Source organism: Scyliorhinus torazame, chromosome 18, assembly GCF_047496885.1.
Source record: "Scyliorhinus torazame isolate Kashiwa2021f chromosome 18, sScyTor2.1, whole genome shotgun sequence".
Taxonomy (NCBI): Eukaryota; Metazoa; Chordata; class Chondrichthyes; order Carcharhiniformes; family Scyliorhinidae; genus Scyliorhinus; species Scyliorhinus torazame.
In genome coordinates this window covers 72,731,451-72,755,951 of record NC_092724.1, presented here as the reverse complement: position 1 = coordinate 72,755,951, position 24,501 = coordinate 72,731,451, and the positions used below count along the sequence as shown (strand labels likewise).

Genomic DNA, 24,501 nt, shown 5'->3' with positions numbered 1-24,501 from the left:
TGAGTGAAGATTTTAGCTGTCGTTTTGGCAGTGTTTGTTCTGAATGGAAACGCTTCCACCCATTTGGTGAAGGTGTCGATGACCACCAACACATACTTGAAACCATTTCTGCAGGAGGATAAGGGTCATTAACGGGGCGGGTGTGACTTAGCTGACCTTTCTTTGCATATCTGTCCGGATTGTTCTGGGCACAGATTAAGCAATTCTCAATGTAATGTGTAACATTAGTCTTTAAATCAGGCCGCCAGCAGAGAGGTCTGAGGTGGGTGAGGGTAGCTTCAATGCCTTGGTGTCCATGGTTGTCATGGAACTGACAAATAATCTGATTCCTGTCCTGGCTGGGGACTACATAAATTCCATCTTTTAAAATCACACCGTCATGTGTGGTTAACGTGTTTTTATACTTATCGTAAGGGGCTGGGAAGTTACCTATTAAAACTATCATCTTCGTTTTGGGCCTGTGCTAAATCCTGAATGTTGGTCTGGGAGACCTGAACCACGTGTACTGGGGCGCTTTCGGGGGGGTTCCAAAAGTGACCGTGTCTGGAACCTGCTTTTGCTAGGGCGTCTGCCTTAACATTACCGGGGGGGAAGAACGATGGTGGCTACGGACTTTGATAATTCCATATTTACGGTCTTTGGCAGTTTTCAGAATATGCTGGAGCAATGGGGCTGAGGGTAGGGGCTTTCCGCCTGCAGAAACGAATCCTCTAGTTTCCCACAGGGGTATGAATTCGGTTAAACTGTTGCAAACATATAAACTGTCTGAATATATGTCGGCTGGGGTTCGAAACGAGTCGGGGTGATCTACAATGTACGCTATAGCTGCCAGTTCTGCTGCCTGTGAGCCTAAGTGTCCTGGCAATTTTAACGAAATCTCTTCTAGGGCACATCTCTGTGCGTCCTCTACATAAATACCGCAACCGGTAATCCTTTTTCCGTTTAAAACTGTGGAGGAGTCATCCACATAGATTCTAAGGGGTGCGCATGTGTCTGTGGGCTGGGGTCTCTGGGGTGTAGTACCTGCTTTCAGGGGAGCTGACTTCAGTACAAAGGGTCCTGAATTGTGCTTAGTGGAGATGATTTCACACTCGTGGGGTGCCTGCATATTGTAAATTATCAGCGAGGAAAGTGTGGGTTTTTGTCCTCTTAACTGTTATGTCCCGTCCCTGTAAAAGAATTGTCCAACGGGCTGCGCGGATCTGGCTGACTGTGCCATCCTTACGTCTACCATCAAGTAGGAGTTGTGTTGCGGTGTGTTCAGTTAGAATGGTGATGGGGTTGAGTCCTGTAATGTAGATGAAGTATTGTACTGCCCAAAACACTGCGAGCAGGTGCCTTTCACAGGTAGAAAATCCTTGCTCGATTGGATCTAATACGCGTGAGGCGAATGCCACGGGGCCTAATCGATCATGTCGTTCCTGGAGGAGCACGGCCGAAAGGGTTCGGTCGGTAGTTGCAACCTCAATTGCGTCCGGGGAAAGTGGATCTGGGACCTGTAATGTGGGGGCTGTGCTGAGGGCTCTTTTTAAAGCATTCGCGGCATCCGTGTGTTGTGGAAGCCATTCCCAAGGTGCCTGCTTCTTGAGAAGTTTGGATAGGGGCGCTGCCTTTGTGGCAAAACCGTCGATGTGGTTTCTACAGTAGCCAACCAGTCCTAGAAATGACCGGAGGGCTGTGACATTACGGGGCAGTGGTAATGTTGTCCCCTTGTTCAAGAAAGGGAATAGGTATAACCCTGGGAATTATCAGTCTCACTTCGGTCTTAGGTAAATTATTGGAAAGGGGACTGAGGGATAGGTTTTGTGATCATTTGGAAGAAAGATACAGCTTAATCCAGGACAGTCAGCACGGATTTGTGAGGGATAAGTCTTGCCTCACAAGTTTGATTGTATTCTTTGAGGAGGTAACTAAGTACATAGATGAAGGTAGAGCAGTTGATGTCGTATACATGGATTTCAGTAAGGCGTTTCATAAGGTGTCCCATGGTCGGCTCATGCGGAAAGTAAGGAGGCATGGCATAGAGGTAAATTTGGCCGATTGGATCAGTAACTGGCTATCACATAGAAGACAGAGGGTGGTGGTAGATGGTAAATTTTCATCCTGGAGCCCAGTCACCAGCGGTGTACCACAGGGATCAGTGCTGGGTCCTCTGCTATTTGTGATTTTTATCAATGACTTGGATGATGGAGTTGAAGGTTGGGTTAGTAAATTTGCTGATGACACCAAGATTGGTGGAGTAGTGGATAATGTGGAGGGCTGTTGTAGGCTGCAAAGAGATATCGATAGGATGCAGAGCTGGGCTGAAAAGTGGCAGATGGCGTTTAACCCTGATAAGTGTGAAGTGATTCATTTTGGTAGGACAAATTTGAATGCGGATTACAGGGTTAACGGCAGGGTTCTGAAGAATGTGGAGGAGCAGAGAGATCTCGGTGTTCATGTCCATAGATCTCTTAAAGTTGCCACCCAAGTGGATAGAGCCGTGAAGAAAGCCTATAGTGTATTCGCATTTATTAACAGGGGATTGAGTTTAAGAGCTGTGAGGTTATGCTGCAACTGTACAAGACCTTGGTTAAAGCACATTTGGAGTATTGTGCAGTTCTGGTCACCTCATTCTAGGAAGGATGTGGAAGCATTGGAAAGGTGCAAAGGAGATTTACCAGGGTGCTGCCTGGATTGGAGGGTAGGTCTTATGAGGAAAGGTTGAGGGAGCTAGGGCTTTTCTCATTGGAGCGAAGGAGGATGAGAGGTGACTTAATTGAGGTTTATAAGATAATGAGGGGGATAGATAGAGTGGACGTTCAGAGACTATTTCCTCGGGTGGATGTAGCTGTTACAAGGGGGCATAACTATAAGGTTCATGGTGGAAGATATAGGAGGGATGTCAGAGGTAGGTTCTTTCCTCAGAGAGTGGTTGGGGCATGAAACGCACTCCCAGCTATGGTAGTGGAGTCGGACACTTTAGGAACTTTCAAGCAGTTATTGGATAGGCACATGGAGTGCACTAGAATGATTGGGAGTAGGTTGATTTGATCTTAGTTCCAGACTAGTTCGGCACAACACCATGGGCCGAAGGGCCTGTACTGTGCTGTACAGTTCTATGTAAAGGGCAGGCAACTCATGGCCAATGTTCGAAGGCTTCTAAATGTTATGATGCCCTCAGAAGGAAGGGGGATGGAGGTGTTGGTCGCGATGGATACGGAGGCTTTTGATTGGGTGGAGTGGGATTACCTGTGGGAGGTGCTGGGTTTGGGGAGGGCTTCATTGACTGGGTGCGGTTGCTCTATCAGGCACCAGTAGCGAGTGTGCGTACAAACCGGTTGAGGTCAGGGTATTTTAAACTACACCGAGGGACGAGACAAGGGTGTCCCGTCTCCCCGCTACTGGCCATGGCATTAAGAGCCTCTAGGAACTGGAAAGGGCTGGTTCAGGAGGGGGCGTGGAGCACCAGGTCTCACTTTACGCAGATGACTTGCTCTTGTATATTTTGGACCCGTTGGAGGGGATGGGGGAAGTTATGCGGATCCTAGAGGAATTTGGTAATTTTTCAGGGTATAAATTGAACATGAGATAAAGCGAGATGTTCACGATACAGGCGAGAGGGCAGAAGAGACTGGGAGAGCTGCCGTTTAGAATGGTAGGAAGGAGCTTTTGATATCTGGGAATCCAGGTGGCTCGGGAATGGGAGGTACTGCACAAGTTAAACCTATCCGGCTCGTAGAACAAATGAAAGAGGACTTTATGAGATGGGACATGCTCCCGCCATCACTGGCGGGGAGGGTACAGACCCTGAAAATGACGGTTCTCCCGAGATTTCTGTTTGTGTTTCAGTGCTGCCCCATCTTCATCCCGAGGCTGAACATCCAAGTCTCCAGGGGACTTTCCAAAGGGCCTCGCGATTGATGGGAGTCAAAGGCCTTTGACAGATCAACAAAATCCAGACACTTGGATTTGTCAAGCAACAAAGATCAAGGGCAGGATTCTCTGTCCCACTGCTCCAGTTTCTGGTGCGGCGCGCCCCCGCCGGAAGCGGAATTCTCCGTTCCGCCAGCCAGCCAATCAGGTTTCCCATTGTGGGAAGTCACAGGCCATCGGGAGGTTCCCGGGCGTGGGTGCGCTGCCGGCGCAACGGAGAATCCCGCCAGCAGAGAATCCAGCCCAAATCTGTGGTTCCCCTTGTTGGCCGGAAACCACATTGAATTTCCAGTGTCCAGTAGGATATCTTTGCTGGGCGGCATGGTGGCGCAGTGGTTAGTATGGCTGCCTCACGGCGCTGAGGACCCAGGTTCGATCCCGGCTCCGGGTCACTGTATGTATGGCGTTTGCACATTCTCCTTGTGTCTGCATGGGTCTCGCCCCCACAACCCAAAGATGTGAAGGGTAGGTGGATTGGCCACGCTAAGTTGCCCCTAAACGGAAAACAGTTAGGGTGGGTTCGGGGGTGAATGGGTTAGGAAGAGTCGGTTGGGGATAGAACATAGAACAGTACAGCACAGTGCAGGCCCTTCAGCCCACGATGTTGTGCTGACCATTTATCCTAATCTAAGATCAACCTAACCTACAACGCTTCAATTTACTGCTGTCCATGTGCCTGTCGAAGAGTCGCTTAAATGTCCCTAAAGGCTCTGACTCCACCACCTCTGCTGGCAGTGCATTCCACACACCCACCACTGTGTAAAGAACCTACCTCTGACATCTCCTCTATACCTTCCTCCAATCACCTTAAAATTATGTCCCCTCGTGACAGCCATTTCCACCCTGGGGAAAAGTCTCTATCCATGCCTCTCATCACCTTGTACACCTCTATCAAGTCACCTCTCTGCCTTCTTCGCTCCAGTGAGAAAAGCCCTAGCTCCCTCAACCTTTCTTCATAAGACATGCCCTCCAGTCCAGGCAGCAACCTGGTAAATCTCCTCTGTACCCTCTCCAAAGCATCCACATCCTTCCTATAACGAAGCGACCAGAATTAGAACATAGAACATTACAGCGCAGTACAGGCCTTTCGGCCCTCGATGTTGCGCCGACCTGTGAAACCACTCTAAAGCCCATCTACACTATTCCCTTATCGTCCATATGTCTATCCAATGACCATTTGAATGCCCTGAGTGTTGGCGAGTCCATTACTGTTGCAGGCAGGGCATTCCACGCCCTTACTACTCTGAGTAAAGAACCTACCCCTGACATCTGTCTTATATCTATCTCCCCTCAATTTAAAGCTATGTCCCCTCGTGCTAGACATCACCATCCGAGGAAAAAGGCTCTCACTGTCCACCCTATCCAATCCTCTGATCACCTTGTATGCCTCAATTAAGTCACCTCTTAACCTTCTTCTCTCTAACGAAAACAGCCTCAAGTCCCTCAGCCTTTCCTCATAAGATCTTCCCTCCGTACCAGGCAACATTCTGGTAAATCTCCTCTGCACCCTTTCCAATGCTTCCACATCCTTCCTATAATGCGGCGACCAGAATTGCACGCAATACTCCAAATGCGGCCGCACCAGTTTTGTACAGCTGCAACATGACATCATGGCTCCGAAACTCAATCCCTCTACCAATAAAAGCTAACACACCGTACGCCTTCTTAACAACCCTCTCAACCTGGGTGGCAACTTTCAGGGATCTATGTACATGGACACCGAGATCTCTCTGTTCATCCACACTGCCAAGAATCTTACCATTAGCCCAGTACTCTGTCTTCCTGTTATTCTTTCCAAAATGAATCACCTCACACTTTTCTGCATTAAACTCCATTTGTCACCTCTCAGCCCAGCGCTGCAGCTTATCTATGTCCCTCTGTAACTTGTAACATCCTTCCGCACTGTCCACAACTCCATCGACTTTAGTGTCATCTGCAAATTTACTCACCCATCCTTCTACGCCCTCCTCCAGGTCATTTATAAAAATGACAAACAGCAGTGGCCCCAAAACAGATCCTTGTGGTACACCACTAGTAACTGGACTACAGTCTGAACATTTCCCATCAACCACCACCCTTTGTCTTCTTCCAGCCAGCCAATTTCTAATCCAAACTGCTAAATCACCCTGAATCCCATGCCTCCGTATTTTCTGCAGTAGCCTACCGTGGGGAACCTTATCAAACGCTTTACTGAAATCCATATACACCACATCAACTGCTTTACCCTCATCCACCTGTTTGGTCACCTTCTCAAAGAACTCAATAAGGTTTGTGAGGCACGACCTACCCTTCACAAAACCGTGTTGACTATCTCTAATCAAATTATTCCTTTCCAGATGATTATACATCCTATCTCTTATAAACCTTTCCAAGATTTTGCCCACAACAGAAGTAAGGCTCACTGGTCTATAGTTACCGGGGTTGTCTCTACTCCCTTCCTTTGGACACAATATTCCAAGTGTGGTCTAACTCGAGTTTTATAAAGCTGCAGCAAAACCTCGCGGCTCTTAAACTCAATCCCCCTGTTAATGAAAGCCAACACACCATACGCCTTCTTTTTTTAAAAATAAACATTTTATTGAGGTATTTTTGGTATTGTAACAACAACCAAATAAACAATATACATGAAACCATAAACATAGTGCAAAACCTCTCGTACAGGTTATTGACCCCCTACTCTAATCTAAATCCCCCCCCGCCCGCCGGCCGCCTGCTGACAATTAATTTGCCGCAAAGAAGTCGACGAACGGTTGCTACCTCCGGGTGAACCCAAACAGTAACCCTCTCAAGGCGAACTTGATTTTCTCCAAACTGGGAAAGCGAGTCATGTCCGATAGCCAGGTCTCCGACTTCGGAGGCTTTGAGTCCCTCCATGCTAATAGTATCCGTCTCCGGGCTACCAGGGAAGCAAAGGCCAGAACGTCTGCCTCTTTCTCCCACTGGATTCCCGGGTCTTCTGACACCCCGAAAATCGCCACCTCTGGACTCAGCGATACCCTTGTTTTTAACACCATGGACACGACGTCCGCAAACCCCTGCCAAAATCCCCAAAACATGTGGACATGGTTCGTCGGTCCTCCCGCACATTTTGCGCACCTGTCCTCCACCCCAAAGAATCTGCTCATCCGGGCCACTGTCACGTGAACAACCTTAAATTGTATCAGGCTGAGCTTGGCACATGTTGCGGACGTGTTGACTCTACTCAACGCGTCTGCCCATAGACCATCCTCTACCTCTCCTCCCAGCTCCTCCTCCCACTTGAGCTTCAGCTCCTCGGTCTGCGTCTCCTCCGACCCCATAAGCTCCTTATAAATGTCCGAGGCTCTCCCTTCTCCTACCCACCCTCTGGAAACTACCCTGTCCTGAATCCCCCTTAGCAGTAGGAGCGGGAAGGTTGACACCTCTTTACGAAGGAAGTCTCGCACCTGCAGATACCTGAATTTCTTTCCCCTCGCCAACCCAAACTTTTCCTCCAATGCCCTCATACTCGGAATGCTCCCCTCTATGAACATATCCCCCATCCTCTCAATCCCTGCTTTCTGCCATATCCGGAACCCCCCACCCATACTCCCTGGGGCAAACTGGTGATTATCACAGTTTGGGACCCAGACCGATGCTCCCATTGCTCGCACATGCCCCCTCCACTGGCCCCAAACTCTCAGGGCCGCCACCACCACTGGACTGGTGGAGTACCGTGCCAGTGGGAATGGCAAAGACGCAGTTACCAACGCCCCCAAACTAGTGCCCTTACATGAAGCCGCCTCCATATGCACCCATGCCGACCCCTCTCCCACCACCCACTTCCTGATCATGGCGATATTAGCCGCCCAGTATAGTTGCTAAAATTTGACAGCGCCAGCCCGCCCTCTCCCCGACTCTGCTCAAGCATTGCCTTACTTACTCGCGGGGTCTTGCCCGCCCAGACGAAACCCGTGATCACTCTGTTGACCCGCTTAAAAAAGGACCGCGGAATAGATGGGGAGACACTGAAATACAAATAGGAACCCCCCCCAGCCAGAGACAACAGAAGCGTGTCCCATCTCCGAAAATCGTCCTTCATTTAGTCCACCCAGCCGGGCCAGTTTCAATTTATGCAGCCGGTCCCATTCCCGCGCCACTTGGATGCCTAGGTACCTAAAGCTTCCCTCTACTAACCTAAACGGCAGCTCTCCCAGTCGCCTCTCGTGCCACAAACATCTCACTCTTTCCCATATTAAGCTTGTACCCCGAAAACCGGCCAAATTCCCGAGTCCTCATGATTTCTTGCATCCCTCTACTGGGTCCAAAACTTACAGAAGAAGGTCATCCACATCGAGCGAAACCCTGTGCTCCACCACCCCCCCCACCCCGGACCAGTCCTCTCTTGCCCCTCGAGGCTCTCAAAGCAATTGCAAACGGTTCTATAGCCAGCGCAAACAACAATGGGGAGGGGGCATCCCTGTCTCGTCTGCCGGTGCAGTCTAAAATAGTTCGATGTTGTCCTATTCGTCGGTACACTTGCCACAGGAGCCTGGTGCAGTAACCTGACCCAGTCAATAAAGCTCCGCCCGAATCAGAACCGTCCCGGTATCTCCCACAGATAGTCCCATTCTACCCGATCCATTGTGATCACTACCTCCACCTCCCTACCTTCCGGGGGCATCATGATCACATTTAACAGCCTTCTTACATTGGCCACCAACTACCATACATACGCCTTCTTAACAACCCTATCAACCTGGGTGGCAACTTTGAGGGATCTATGCAGGTGGACCCCAAGATGCTTCTGTTCCTCCACACTTCCAAGAATCCTGGGGTTAGAGTTGGGGAAAACGGTAAGTGGATTCGAATGGGGAAGTGGGTCCACATTAGGTAAGGGGGCGGGGCTAGAGCTGGGCTTAGTGGTGGGAGCCAAGGGGTGGGGGTTGGTGGCGGAGTTAGGTCCATTGAGTGGGGGGTTAGAGGGTGGATGTTTAGGATTATGGGGTGGGGGTTAGGAAGTGTTAGGGTTGGGGTTTTAGGGTTAAAGGTTAGGGTGTTAAGGGCATTAAGGTTGGGGACATTAGTGTGGGGGTGCTAGAGGGTGGGGTTTACGGTAAGGATGGGGGGGCTAGGGGTGGGGTTTCGGGTGAGATTTGGGGGGTCTAGGGTAAGACTTCAAGGGGTGGGTTAGTGTTGCGGGGTTTAGGGGGGGTTGCAATGTTTAAAGTTGAGGGGTTTAGGGAGGGGGTTGCGGGGGTTTTGGGTAGCGGGGTTCAAGGTGGGGGTGCTGGGGTGGAGGTACTGGGCTTTGGGGGGGGGATTGGAGTAGTGTGCTGGGGTTTAGGGGGTGCTGGGGTTTAGGGTGGGGGTGCTGGGGTTTGGTTGGGGGTGCTGGAGTTTAGGGTGGGGGGGCTGGAGTTTAGGGTGGGGGGGCTGGAGTTTAGGGTGGGGGGGCTGGAGTTTAGGGTGGGGGGGCTGGAGTTTAGGGTGGGGGGGGCTGGAGTTTAGGGTGGGGGGGCTGGGGTTTGGATGTGGGTGCTGGAGTTTGGGTGGGGGTGCTGGGGTTTAGGGTGGGGGTGCTGGAGTTTAGGGTGGGGGGGCTGGAGTTTAGGGTGGGGGGGCTGGAGTTTAGGGTGGGGGGGCTGGGGTTTGGATGTGGGTGCTGGAGTTTGGGTGGGGGTGCTGGGGTTTGGGGATGCTGGGGTTTGGGGGGGGGTGCTGGGGTTTGGGGGGGGTGCTGGGGTTTGGGAGGGTGCTGGGGTTAGGGGGGTGCTGGGGATTGGGGGTTGCCGGGGTTTAGGGTGGGGGTGCCGGGGTTTAGGGTGGGGGTGCCGGGGTTTAGGGTGGGGGTGCCGGGGTTTGGGTGGGGGTGCAGGGATTTGGGTGGGGGTGCAGGGATTTGGGGGGGATGCCGGGGTTTGCGTGGGGGTGCCGGGGTTTGGGTGGGGGTGCCGGGGTTTGGGTGGGGGTGCAGGGATTTGGGTGGGGGTGCATGGGTTTGGAGGGGATGCCGGGGTTTGGGGGGGGATGCCGGGGTTCGGGGGGGATGCCGGGGTTTGTGTGGGGGTGCTGGGGTTTGGGGGGGGGGTGCTGGGGTTTGGGGGGGGAGCTGGGGTTTGGGGGGGGGTGCTGGGGTTTGGGGGGGGGTGCTGGGGTTTGAGGGGGGGTGCTGGGGTTTGGGGGGTTTAGGGTGAGTGCTGGGGCTTGGGGGAGGGCTGTGGGGGTGCTGAGGTTTGGGGTGCTGGGCCCCTCACTGGCGCTCAAATTGAACCCAAACGTCGACTCCGCCCATTCTGTTGCCACGTGATCCTCATCGCGTGCTGACGTCAGCGCGCTGCCTGTCAGGTGAAGGGCGCTGGATGACATGTGGATCCCGGGCTGCCTCCTGAGCATGGGGCTGAGCTTCAGCCTGGGGCTGGGCCTCAGCGCGGGCTTGCAGCTGGCGGTGGCCGGGCCGCTCTCGGGCTCGGGACACGGTGAGTGAGGGACCGGACCCTGCGGACACCGCTATAGCCGCATTGCACTCATTCTATTGGCTGTGCACAACCCCGTCACCATGGAGACCGCTCACTGACTGGCTGCTGCTGCTGTCAATCAAAGAGCCGCGAGCGGGGTAGGCAGAGAGCAGGACAGTGTGGGTGAGGGGCTGGCAGTGAGGGTGACGGGCTGGCCCTGAGGGTGAGGGGCTGACCCTGAGGGTGAGGGGCTGGCAGTGAGGGCGAGGGGCTGGCAGTGAGGGCGAGGGGCTGGCAGTGAGGGTGAGGGGCTGGCAGTGAGGGCGACGGGCTGGCAGTGAGGGCGAGGGGCTGGCAGTGAGGGCGAGGGGCTGGCAGTGAGGGCGACGGGCTGACCCTGAGGGCGAGGGGCTGGCAGTGAGGGCGAGGGGCTGGCAGTGCGGGTGAGGGGCTGACCCTGAGGGTGAGGGGCTGGCAGTGAGAGACTGGCAGTGAGGGTAAGGGGCTGGCAGTGAGGGGCTGGTGTTTAGGGCGAGGGACTGGCGGTGAGTGGCTGGCAGGGAGGGGCTGGCAGGGAGGGACCGGTGGTGCCCTCACTGGAGGTGAGGGGCTGGTGGTGAGGGCTGGCAATTAGGGCGAGGGACTGGCGGCGAGGGGCTGGCGACGAGGGGCCGTCGATGAGGGGCCGGCAATGAGGGGCCGGTGGTGAGGGACCAGTGGTGTGGGACCGGTGGTGGAGGTCGAGGGGCTGGCGGTGAGGGGCTGGCAGCGAGGGACTGGTACAGGGTGAGAGTCTGGCAGTGAGGGTGAGGGACTGGTGGTGAGGGTGAGGAGCTGGCAGTGTGGGGCTGGCAGTGAGGGTGAGGGACTGGCAGTGAGGGTGAGGGACTGGCAGTGAGGGTGAGGGGCTGGCAGTGAGGGTGAGGGGCTGGCAGTGAGGGTGAGGGGCTGGCAGTGAGGGTGAGGGGCTGACCGTGAGGGTGAGGGGCTGGCAGTGAGGGAGAGGGACTGGCAGTAAGGGGGTTACAGTGAGGGTAAGGGACTGGCAGTGAGAGACTGGCAGTGAGGGTAAGGGACTGGCAGTGAGGGGATGGCAGTGAGGGTTAGGGGCTGGCAGGGAGGGACTGGTGTTTAGGGTGCGGGACTGGCTGGTGGTGAGGGACTGGCAGTGAGGGGCTGGTGTTTAGGGCGATGGACTGGTGGTGAGGGACTGGGACTGGGGGACTGGCGGTGAGGGGCTGGCGGTGAGGGGTCGGCAGGGAGGGACTGGCAGTGAGGGATTGGTGGTGAGGGGCTGGTGGTGAGGGCTGGCAGTGAGGACGACAGACTGGCGGCGAGGGGCTGGCAGTGTGGGGCATGTGGTGAGGGACTGGCAGTGAGGGACTGGCAGTGAGGGACTGGCAGTGAGGGACTGGCAGTGAGGGACTGGCAGTGAGGGACTGGCAGTGAGGGGCTGGCAGTGAGGGGCTGGCAGTGTGGGGCATGTGGTGAGGGACTGGTAGTGAGGGCGAGGGACTGGTACAGGGTGAGGCTGGCAATGAGGGTGAGGGATGGCACCAAGGGTGAGCGACAGTCACTTGCGTTGAGGGTGAGGGACAGTCACTAGCGGTGAGGGAGAGGGACAGTCACTGGCGGTGAGGGTGAGGGACGGTCAGTGGCGGTAAGAGAGAGGGACCGTCACTGGCGGTGAGGGTGAGAGACGGTCACTGGCGGTGAGGGTGAGGGACGGTCACTGCCGGTAAGGGACGGTCACTGGCGGTGAGGGTGAGGGATGGTCACTGGCGGTGAGGGATGGTCACTGGCGGTGAGGGACGGTCACTGGCGGTGAGGGTGAGGGATGGTCACTGGCGGTGAGGGACTGGTGGTGATGGGCTGGCAGTGTGGGGCATGTGGTGAGGGACTGGCAGTGAGGGGCATATAGTGGGGCTGGTAGTGAGGGCAAGTGACTGGTACAGGGTGAGAGGCTGGTAATGAGGGTGAGGGATGGCACCAAGGGTGAAGGACAGTCACTAGCGTTGAGGGTGAGGGACGGTCACTAGCGGTGAGGGTGAGGGACGGTCACTGGCGGTGAGGGACAGTCACTGGCGGTGAGGGCCGGTCACTGGCGGTGAGGGCCGGTCACTGGCGGTGAGGGCCGGTCACTGGCGGTGAGGGCCGGTCACTGGCGGTGAGGGCCGGTCACTGGCGGTGAGGGCCGGTCACTGGCGGTGAGGGCCGGTCACTGGCGGTGAGGGCCGGTCACTGGTGGTGAGGGGTGGTCACTGGCGGTGAGGGCCGGTCACTGGCGGTGAGGGTGAGGGGTGGTCACTGGCGGTGAGGGACGGTCACTGGCGGTGAGGGACTGGTGGTGAGGGACTGGCAGTGAGGGGCATATAGTGGGGCTGGTAGTGAGGGCAAGTGACTGGTACAGGGTGAGAGGCTGGCAATGAGGGTGAGGGATGGCACCAAGGGTGAGGGACAGTCACTAGCGTTGAGGGTGAGGGACGGTCACTAGCGGTGAGGGTGAGGGACGGTCACTGGCGGTGAGGGTGAGGGCCGGTGACTGGCGGTGAGGGCCGGTGACTGGCGGTGAGGGCCGGTGACTGGCGGTGAGGGCCGGTGACTGGCGGTGAGGGCCGGTGACTGGCGGTGAGGGCCGGTGACTGGCGGTGAGGGCCGGTGACTGGCGGTGAGGGCCGGTGACTGGCGGTGAGGGCCGGTGACTGGCGGTGAGGGCCGGTGACTGGCGGTGAGGGCCGGTGACTGGCGGTGAGGGCCGGTGACTGGCGGTGAGGGCCGGTGACTGGCGGTGAGGGCCGGTGACTGGCGGTGAGGGCCGGTGACTGGCGGTGAGGGCCGGTGACTGGCGGTGAGGGCCGGTGACTGGCGGTGAGGGCCGGTGACTGGCGGTGAGGGCCGGTGACTGGCGGTGAGGGCCGGTGACTGGCGGTGAGGGCCGGTGACTGGCGGTGAGGGCCGGTGACTGGCGGTGAGGGCCGGTCACTGGCGGTGAGGGCCGGTCACTGGCGGTGAGGGCCGGTCACTGGCGGTGAGGGAGAGGGACGGTCACTGGCGGTGAGGGACGGTCACTGGCGGTGAGGGACGGTCACTGGCGGTGAGGGTGAGGGCCGGTCACTGGCGGTGAGGGCCGGTCACTGGCGGTGAGGGCCGGTCACTGGCGGTGAGGGCCGGTCACTGGCGGTGAGGGCCGGTCACTGGCGGTGAGGGCCGGTCACTGGCGGTGAGGGCCGGTCACTGGCGGTGAGGGCCGGTCACTGGCGGTGAGGGCCGGTCACTGGCGGTGAGGGCCGGTCACTGGCGGTGAGGGCCGGTCACTGGCGGTGAGGGTGAGGGAAGGTCACTGGCGGTGAGGGACGGTCACTGGCGGTGAGGGTGAGGGTTAATCACTAGCGGTTAGGGATGGTCACTGGCGGTGAGGGATAATCACTAGCGGTTAGGGACGGTCACTGGCGGTGAGGGTGAGGGATAATCACTAGCGGTGACGGGCGGTCACTGGTGGTGAGAGTGAGGGATAATCACTAGCGTTTAGGGACGGTCACTGGTGGTGAGGGTGAGGGATAATCACTAGTGGTGACGGACGGTCACTGGCGGTGAGGGTGAGGGATAATCACTAGCAATGAGGGACGGTCACTGGCGGTGAGGCTATGTCACTGGTGGTGAAGGTGAGGGATGGTTACTGGAACTGATGGTGAGGGATGGTTTGAACATAGGTGAATCTTGGGAATAGGTGCGGGATGAGTTAATGGATTGGGGGAGGGATTATGTGATATTATGGGGCATCACCTGGAGGGAGGAAGGTTGGGGTGGTAATATGGTGTAAATCAGACTGATTTGGTTATGGTGTCAGTGGGGGTGGGATAAGCGAATGAAGGAGGTAGGGTGCAGAATTGGGTGAGGTTGTGTGAACAGAAGATGGTGTGTACAAGGGATATTGAGGATGAGCTGAGGGAGTAGAGGTCGGTTTGGTAAGTGACATGTCTGGTATTGGGATTCAGCAAACGGGTAAGGCTGTGAGAGAAGGAGACAAAAAAATATGAGGGAATGTGTAATTAGGCAGGAGACTCTAATTGGTAGGAATTGGGGCCTTATCGGCGATATGTGGTGGGTGAAAGGGAAGTGATATGAGTTGGGGGGGGAAAGGATACAGAGAAGGAGCTGGTGGGGGAGGAAATTTGAGAAGTGCTGCGGGGAATTGGAAGATTGAGTGGATGGAAGAGGAAGTATCACACAGGTAAGCAAAATAAGTGACATGCTCAATGGATAGTCCTGAAAGAGCTGTTGATGAAATCGAATCATAGACTCCCTACAGTGGCAAAGGAGGCCATTCATCCCATCTGGTCTGCACCGAATCTTCGAAAGATCACCCTACAGATCCAATCCCCACCCAATCCCTGTAACCCCACCTAACCTAATCTTTGGGCACCAAAGGGGCAATTTATCGTGGCCAATCCACCTAACCTGCACGTTTTGGACTGTGGGAGGAAACTGATGCATCTGGAGGAAACCCAATCCGACATGGGGAGAATGTGCAAACTCCACAAAGACAGTCACCCGAGGCCAGAATTGAACCCAGGTCCCTGGCACTATGAGGCAGCATTGCTAACCACTGTGCTGCCGAAATAGAAAGTCTTGGACATGAAAGAAGGATATGAAGGCAATTACATGATATCAGTATTTTGTTGCTATGGCATGATTGAATTTTATTGCTTTCTGTGGTTATTTTGTAGGTTATGAGGAGTGCAGTGAAAATGAATTCCTGTGTCGGAATGGACACTGTGTTTCTGCAGCGATGCTGTGTAACGGAATTGACGACTGCAATGATCAGAGTGATGAACGAAACTGCTCTGTAGCAGCATGTGGACTTCATGAATTTCAGTGCAGCAACTCCACTGCCTGCATCTCCAAATACCAGCTCTGCGATGGTAACCACGACTGCGCATCAGGGTCTGATGAATCTGATCACCTTTGTGAAGAAAGGGCAACGCAACCTGGAAGCTGTGGGGAGTTGGAGTTCATCTGTAGATCGGGCCAATGCATAGAGCTTGAATCCGCTTGTGACAACTTTCCTGACTGCAGTGACGGTAGTGATGAGGTCAATTGCAGTAAGTGTAGAGCTGTGAGATGGGCTTCAATATACAGTTTATTTTTACATAGAATTTACAACACAGAAATAGGCCATTAGGCCCAGCTGTTCTATGCCGGTGTTTATGCTCCTCTCACCCTAGATAATATCTTCAGAAATACCAACGGGAGGAATTAGTGGTCCCTCAAGCCTGCTCTGCCATGCAGTAAGATCATGACTGATCTAATTGTGGTCTTAACTCCATTTCCTGCTTGTGCCCCATAACCCTTGACTCCCTTGTCAGTCAAAAATCTCCACATCAAATCAAAAATCGGTCAAACTGAGACATGAATATATTCATAAACCTGGCCTCCATTGCTCTCTGGGGATGAGAATTCATAAACGCATTGAGAATAGGAGCAGAAGGAGGCCATTCGGCCCTTCGAGCCTGCGTTGCCATTCATTATGAACATAGCTGATCATCCAACTCCGTAACCTGTTGCCCGTTTTCCCCTCGTATCTTTCGATCCCGTATGACCCAAGAGCTATATCTAACTCCTTCTTGAAAACATAGTGTTTTGGCCTCAACTGCTTTCTGTGGTGTTGCGTTCCACAGGCTCACCACTTTCTGCATCTAGGTCCTAAATGATCTATCCCGTATCCTTAGACTGTGACCCCTGTTTCTGGATTCCCCTGCCATTGGGAACATCTACCCTGTCGAGTCCTATTAGAATTTTATAGTCTCTATGAGATCCCCCTTATTCTTTTTTAAAATTATTTTTGTTTTAAATTTAGAGTGCTCAATTCATTTTGGGCAATTGAGTGTGGCCAATCCACCTACCCTGCACAGCTTTGAGTTGTGGGAGCGAAACCCACGCAAACACAGGAAGAATGTGTAAATTCCACACAGACAGTGACCCAGTGCCGGGATCGAACCTGCGACCTCGGTGCCGTGAGGCAGCAGTGCTAACCACTGCAACACCATGCTGCCCAAGATCCCCATCATTCTTTCTAAACTCCAGCGAATACAATCATAATCGACTAATTTCCTAATAATCCTAATTTCTCCTCATACATCAGTCCTGCCATCCCAGGAATCAGCCTGGTAAACCTTTGCTGAACTCCCTCTATAGCAAGAACATCCTTCCTCATATAAGGAGAAACAATATTCCAGGTGTGGCCTCACCAAGGCAGTATATAATTGCAGCAAGACATCCCTGCTCCTGTACTTGAATCTTCTCGCTACGCCGACCAGTATACCATTTGCTGCCTTCACTGCCTGCTGCACCTGCATGCTTACTTTTAGCGACTGGTGTACAAGGACACCCAGGTTTAGTTGCACATTCCCCTCTCTCAATCTATAGCCATTCAGATAATCTGCCTTCCTGATTTTCTATCAAACTGGATAACCTACATTATAATGCATTTGCCTACTCATTCAACTTGTCCAAATCACACTGAAGCATCTATGTATTCTCCTCAAAGCTCATACTCCCACCCAGCTTTGTATAATCTGCACATTTGAAGGTTTTACATTTAGTTTCCCCATCTAAATCATTAATATGTATTTTGAATAACTGGGGTCCTAGCACTGATCCCTGTGGGTACCCCATGAGTCACTGCCTGCATTTGGAAAAAGACCTGTTTCATCCTTTTTGTTTCCTGTCTGCCAACCAGTTTTCTGTCCATCTCAATAGGCTTCCCCCAATCCCATGTGCTTTAATTTTACATGCTCTTGGGTGGGACTTGTCGAAAGCCTTCTGAAAGTCCAAATGAATCACATCACTCTACTAGTTACACAGATTCATAGAATCCCTACAGAAGGAGATCATTTGGCCCATCGAGTCTACATTGACCCTCTGACAGAGCACCCTGTCTAGACCCACTCCGCCCCACCATATCCCCATTGCCTCATCTAATCTTTGGACTGCGGGAGAAAACCAGAGCACCCGGAGCAAACTCATGCAGACATGGGGAGAAAGTGCAAACGACACACAGCCAACCAAGGCTGGAATTGAACCTGGGTCCCTGGCGCTGTGAAGAAGCAGTGCTAACCACTGTGCTACCGTGCCACCCATCCTCAAACAATTCCAGTAAATTTGTCAAACATGATTTCCCTTTTGTAAATCCATGCTGATTCTGTCCAATTCTGCCACTGTTCTTTTCCTTTTGTTTTTATAAATATTTTATTGAAAATTTTTGGTCAACCAACACAGTACATTGTGCATCCTTTACACAATATTATAACAACACAAATAACAATGACCTATTTTATAAACAAACAAAAAATGAATAAATAACAAAAATGAAAACTAACCCTAATTGGCAACTGCCTTATCACAAGTAACACTCTCCAAAAATATAATTTAACAGTCCAATATATAATTATCTGTAGCAACAACCTATACATATTATACTGTATATATTAACAACCCTGAGAGTCCTTCTGGTTCCTCCTCTTCCCTCCCCCACCCCCCGATCCTGGGCTGCTGCTGCTGCCTTCTTTTTTCCATTCCATCTATCTTTCTGCGAGGTATTCGACGAACGGTTGCCACCGCCTGGTGAACCCTTGAGCCGACCCCCTTAGAACGAACTTAATCCGCTCTAGCTTTATAAACCCTGCCATGTCATTTATCCAGGTCTCCACCCCCGGGGCTTGGCTTCTTTCCACATTAACAATATCCTGCGCCGGGCTACTAGGGACGCAAAGGCCAAAACATCGGCCTCTCTCGCCTCCTGCACTCCCGGCTCTTGTGCAACCCCAAATATAGCCAACCCCCAGCTTGGTTCGACCCGGACCCCCACTACTTTTGAAAGCACCTTTGTCACCCCCATCCAAAACCCCTGTAGTGCCGGGCATGACCAAAACATATGGGTATGATTCGCTGGGCTTCTCGAGCACCTCGCACACCTATCCTCCACCCCCAAAAATTTACTGAGCCGTGCTCCAGTCATATGCGCCCTGTGTAATACCTTAAAACTGAATCCGGCTTAGCCTGGCACACGAGGACAACGAGTTTACCCTGCTTAGGGCATCTGCCCACAGCCCCTCCTCGATCTCCTCCCCCAGCTCTTCTTCCCATTTCCCTTTTAGTTCATCTACCATAGTCTCCCCTTCGTCCCTCATTTCCCTATATATATCTGACACCTTACCATCCCCCACCTATGTCTTTGAGATCACTCTGTCCTGCACCTCTTGTGTCGGGAGCTGCGGGAATTCCCTCACCTGTTGCCTCGCAAAAGCCCTCAGTTGCATATACCTGAATGCATTCCCTTGGGGCAACCCATATTTCTCGGTCAGCGCTCCCAGACTCGCGAACTTCCCATCCACAAACAGATCTTTCAATTGCGTTATTCCTGCTCTTTGCCACATTCCATATCCCCCATCCATTCCCCCCGGGGCAAACCTATGGTTGTTTCTTATCGGGGACCCCCCCAAGGCTCCAGTCTTTCCCCTATGCCGTCTCCACTGTCCCCAAATCTTCATTGTAGCCACCACCACCGGGCTTGTGGTGTAGTTCCTCGGTGAGAACGGCAATGGGGCTGTCACCATAGCCTGTAGGCTAGTCCCCCTACAGGACGCCTTCTCTAATCTCTTCCACGCCGCTCCCTCCTCCTCTCCCATCCGCTTACTCACCATTGAAATATTAGCGGCCCAATAATACTCACTTAGGCTCGGTAGTGCCAGCCCCCCCCTATCCCTGCTACGCTGTAAGAATCCCTTCCTCACTCTCGGGGTCTTCCCGGCCCACACAAAACCCATGATGCTCTTTTCAATCCTTTTAAAAAAAGCCTTCGTGATCACCACCGGGAGGCACTGAAACACAAAGAGGAATCTCGGGAGGATCACCATCTTAACCGCCTGCACCCTCCCCTGCCAGTGACAGGGATACCATATCCCATCTCTTGAAATCCTCCTCCATTTGTTCCACCAACCGCGTTAAATTTAACCTATGCAATGTGCCCCAATTCTTGGCTATCTGGATCCCCAGGTAATGAAAGTCCCTTGTTACCTTCCTCAACAGTAGGCCCTCTATTTCTCTACTCTGCTCCCCTGGATGCACCACAAACAACTCACTTTTCCCCATGTTCAATTTATACCCTGAAAAATCCCCAAACTCCCCAAGTATCCGCATTATTTCTGGCATCCCCTCCGCCGGGTCTGCCACGTATAATAGCAAATCGTCCGCATACAAAGATACCCGGTGTTCTTCTCCTCCTCTAAGTACTCCCCTCCACTTCTTGGAACCCCTCAACGCTATCGCCAGGGGCTCAATCGCCAGTGCAAACAATAATGGGGACAGAGGGCATCCCTGCCTTGTCCCTCTATGGAGCCGAAAATATGCAGATCCCCGTCCATTCGTGACCACGCTCGCCATCGGGGCCCTATACAACAGCTGCACCCATCTAACATACCCCTCTCCAAAACCAAATCTCCTCAACACCTCCCACAAATAATCCCACTCCACTCTATCAAATGCTTTCTCGGCATCCATCGCCACTACTATCTCCGTTTCCCCCTCTGGTGGGGCCATCATCATTACCCCTAACAGCCTCCGTATATTCGTGTTCAGCTGTCTCCCCTTCACAAACCCAGTTTGGTCCTTGTGGACCACCCCCGGGACACATTCCTCTATTCTCATTGCCATTACCTTGGCCAGGATCTTTCCCGCCTGCATGCTCCTAATTCCTTTCACCACTTCTTCTACCTCGATCTGTGCTCCCAGTCCCACCCTTTCCTGCTCTTCCACCTTGGGAAATTCCAGCCGATCCAAGAAGCCCATCATTCTCTCCCTCCCATCCGGGGGTTGAGCTTCATATAATTTTTTATAAAATGTCTTGAACACTCCATTCACTCTCTCCGCTCCCCGCTCCATCTCTCCTTCCTCATCCCTCACTCCCCCTATTTCCCTCGCTGCTCCCCTTTTCCTCAATTGGTGTGCCAGCAACCTGCTCGCCATCTCCCCATATTCGTACTGTACACCCTGTGCCTTCCTCCATTGTGCCTCTGCAGTGCCCGTAGTCAGCAAGTCAAATTCTACATGTAGCCTTTGCCTTTTCCTGTACAGTCCCTCCTCCGGTGCTTCCGCATATTGTCTGGCCACCCTCAAAAGTTCTTGCAGCAACCGCTCCCGTTCCTTACTCTCTGCTTCCCTTTATGTGCCCTTATTGATATCAGCTCCCCTCTAACCACCGCCTTCAACGCCTCCCAGACCACTCCCACCTGGACCTCCCCATTATCATTGAGTTCCAAGTACTTTTCAATGCACCCCCTCACCCTTAGACACACCCCCTCATCTGCCATTAGTCCCATGTCCATTCTCCAGGGTGGGCGCCCTCCTGTTTCCTCCCCTATCCCAAGTCTACCCAGTGTGGAGCGTGATCCGAAATGGCTATAACCGTATACTCCGTTCCCCTCACCTTCGGGATCAACGCCCTTCCCAGCACAAAAAAGTCTATTCGCGAGTAGACTTTATGGACATAGGAGAAAAACGAGAACTCCTTACTCCTAGGTCTGCTAAATCTCCACGGGTCTACACCTCCCATCTGCTCCATAAAATCTTTAAGTACCTTGGCTGCTGCCGGCCTCCTTCCAGTCCTGGACTTCGACCTATCCAGCCCTGGTTCCAACACCGTATTAAAATCTCCCCCCATTATCAGCTTTCCCATCTCTAGGTCCGGAATGCGTCCTAGCATCCGCCTCATAAAATTGGCATCATCCCAGTTCGGGGCATATACGTTTACCAAAACCACCGTCTCCCCCTGTAGTTTGCCACTCACCATCACGTATCTGCCCCCGTTATCCGCCACTATAGTCTTTGCCTCGAACATTACCCGCTTCCCCACTAATATAGCCACCCCCCTGTTTTTCGCATCTAGCCCCGAATGGAACACCTGCCCCACCCATCCTTTGCGTAGCCTAACCTGGTCTATCAGTTTCAGGTGCGTTTCCTGTAACATAACCACATTTGCCTTAAGTTTCTTAAGGTGTGCGAGTACCCGTGCCCTCTTTATCGGCCCGTTCAGCCCTCTCACGTTCCACGTGATCAGCCGGGTTGGGGGGCTTCCTACCCCCCCCCCCCCCCTTGTCGATTAGCCATCCCCTTTTTCCAGCTCCTCACCCGGTTCCCACGCAGCTGTATCTCCCCCAGGCGGTGCCCCCCCGCCCATCCCCTCCCATACCAGCTCCCCCCTCTCCCCAGCAGCAGCAACCCAGTAATTCCCCCGCTAGATCCCCCGCTAGCGTAATTGCTCCCCCCATGTTGCTCCCAGAAGTCAGCAAACTCTGGCCGACCTCGGCTTCCCCCCGTGACCTCGGCTCGCACCGTGCGACGCCCCCTCCTTCCTGCTTCTCTATTCCCGCCATGATTATCATAGCGCGGGAACCAAGCCCGCGCTTCTCCCTTGGCCCCGCCCCCAATGGCCAACGCCCCATCTCCTCCACCTCCCCTCCTCCCCCCATCACCACCTGTGGAAGAGAGAAAAGTTACCACATCGCAGGATTAGTACATAAAACTCCCCTTTCCCCCCTTTTTAACCCCCCTCTTCGCCCCCCACATTCGCCCCACCACTTTGTTCAAACGTTCTTTTTAATAACCCGCTCATTCCAGTTTTTCTTCCACAATAAAATTTCACGCTTCATCCGCCGTCTCAAAGTAGTGGTGCCTCCCTCGATATGTGACCCACAGTCTTGCCGGTTGCAGCATTCCAAATTTTATCTTCTTTTTATGAAGCACCGCCTTGGCCCGATTAAAGCTCGCCCTCCTTCTCGCCACCTCCGCACTCCAGTCTTGATAAACGCGGATCACCGCGTTCTCCCATTTACTGCTCCGAGTTTTCTTTGCCCATCTAAGGACCATTTCTCTATCCTTAAAACGGAGGAATCTCACCACTATGGCTCTGGGAATTTCTCCTGCTCTCGGTCCTCGCGCCATCACTCGGTATGCTCCCTCCACCTCCAACGGACCCGCCGGGGCCTCCGCTCCCATTAACGAGTGCAGCATCGTGCTCACATATGCCCCGACGTCCGCTCCCTCCGCACCTTCAGGAAGACCAAGAATCCTCAGGTTGTTCCTCCTTGCGTTGTTCTCCAGTGCCTCCAACCTTTCCACACATCGTTTCTGATGTGCCTCATGCGTCTCCGTCTTCACCACCAGGCCCTGTATGTCGTCCTCATTCTCGGCTGCCTTTGCCTTCACGACCCGAAGCTCCCGCTCCTGGGTCTTTTGTTCCTCCTTTAGCCCTTCGATCGCCTGTAGTATCGGGGCCAACAGCTCTTTCTTCATTTCCTTTTTGAGCTCTTCCACACAGCATTTCAAGAACTCTTGTTGTTCAGGGCCCCATGTTAAACTGCCACCTTCCGACGCCATCTTGGTTTTTGCTTGCCTTCCTTGCCGCTGTTCTAAAGGATCCACTGCAATCCGGCCACTTTCTCCTCCTTTTTTCATCCGTATCCAGGGGGGATTCCCTTCTGGTTTACCGCACAGTGTTAATAGCCGTCAAAATTGCCGTTGGGGCTCCTATCAAGAGCCCAAAAGTCCGTTTCACCGGGAGCTGCCGAAACGTGCGACTCAGCTGGTCATCGCCGCACCCGGAAGTCCACTGTTCTTTTCCAAGTGTTCTGCTATTAAATCTTTTATAATGGACTCCCAACTTTTTTCCCTACTCCTGACATCAGGCTGACTGGTCTATAATTCTATTTTTTCTCTCTCTAATTCCCTTTTTTCTCTCTCTAATTCCCTTTTTAAATAGTAGGGTTACATTAGCTACACTCCAATCTGTAGGAACTGTCCCAGAGTCTATAAAATCTTGGAAGGTGGCCACCAATACATCCACTATTTCTAGAGTCACTTCCTTCAATACTCTGGGATGTAGGTTATCAGGCCCAACACCATTTCCCTACTAATACTGATTTCCTCCCTCTTACTAAACCCTGTGTTCTCCAACATTTCTGGTAACTTATCTGTGTCCTCATTTGTGAAGACAGAACCAACGTATGTTTTTAGTTGGTCATCCATTTCTTTGAATCATAGAATTTATAATGCAGAAGGAGGCCATTCGGCTCCTTGAAAAGAGCACTCCACTTAAGCCGTCACCTCCAACCTAGCCCCGTAACCCAGCACCCCCACCCAACGTTTTGGACACTAAGGGACATTTTAGCATGGTCAATCCACCCAGTGGAAACCCTCGCAGACACAGGGAGAAAGTGCAATCTCCACACAAGTCAACGAGGCCGCAATTGAACCCGGGTCTCAGTGCTAACCACTGTGCCACATTGCTGCCCCATTATAAATTTCCCTGTTTCGTATTTGCCTTCACCGATCTTTTCTGTTCACATAACGAGAAAAACTTTCCAAACCAAATTCTTTTTAAAATATATATATTTTGTTCCAAACAATGAAAAACAATTCCACAAACATATAAAAAAACACTTGGATATATTACAAATAGTTTTTCATTTTTTGTTTTCGCAAGCTATCTATTATAATCCTGGAATCCCCAGCCCCCAACCTACCTCTTTCTCCTCTCCTCCCCCCCCCCCCCCCCCCCCCCCCCCCCCTAAACCTCAATTGCTGTCAACAAGCAGATCTTTAAAGACAGCAAGGAATGGCTTCCACCTTGAGTAAAGCCCTTCTCCCAACCTACTAGGGGCATATTTGATTTTTCCTAGCCTCAAAAATTCGGCCACGTCCCCCAACCAGGTTGGTGCCCTAGGCGGCACCACTGACCTCCATTTAAGCAGGATTCGTCACTGGGCAATCAGAAGCGAAGGCCAAGACATCGGCCCTCTTTCCCGCTAGAAGCACTGGCAAATCCGACATCCCAAAAATCGGCATCAATGGGCATGACTCCAACTTCACCCCCACAATCATAGACGTGGTCTCAAAGATCGATGCCCAGAACGCAACCAATTTTGGGTAGGACCAGAACATGTGCAATGGTTCGCTGGCCCCCTTAAACACCTCTCACACCTATCCTCCACATCGGGGAAGAACCCACTTTTGCACGCTTTAGTCATGTGCACCCTATGGACAAGTTTAAATTGTTTCAGGCTCAGTCTGGTGCAAGAGGAAGTAGTTTACCCTATACAATATCTCACTTCAGGCC

At 53.0% G+C, this 24,501-nt stretch overlaps 1 protein-coding gene across 4 annotated transcripts in view; it reads left to right on the top strand.

The window, feature by feature from the left end:
- The first annotated feature begins 10,207 nt into the window (after positions 1-10,207).
- Positions 10,208-24,501, top strand: part of LOC140395297 (very low-density lipoprotein receptor-like) — a 129,307-nt gene continuing 115,013 nt past the window's right edge. For 3 of the 4 annotated variants that reach the window (XM_072482893.1, XM_072482891.1, XM_072482890.1), the window contains exons 1-2: positions 10,208-10,352; positions 15,059-15,433. In XM_072482893.1, coding sequence (XP_072338994.1) covers positions 10,241-10,352; positions 15,059-15,433 — 487 coding nt within the window. In that variant the 5' untranslated portion in view covers positions 10,208-10,240. Of the gene's footprint in view, positions 10,353-12,602; positions 14,563-15,058; positions 15,434-24,501 lie in introns of those variants that run through there. The other variant, XM_072482892.1, reaches the window with a different exon arrangement.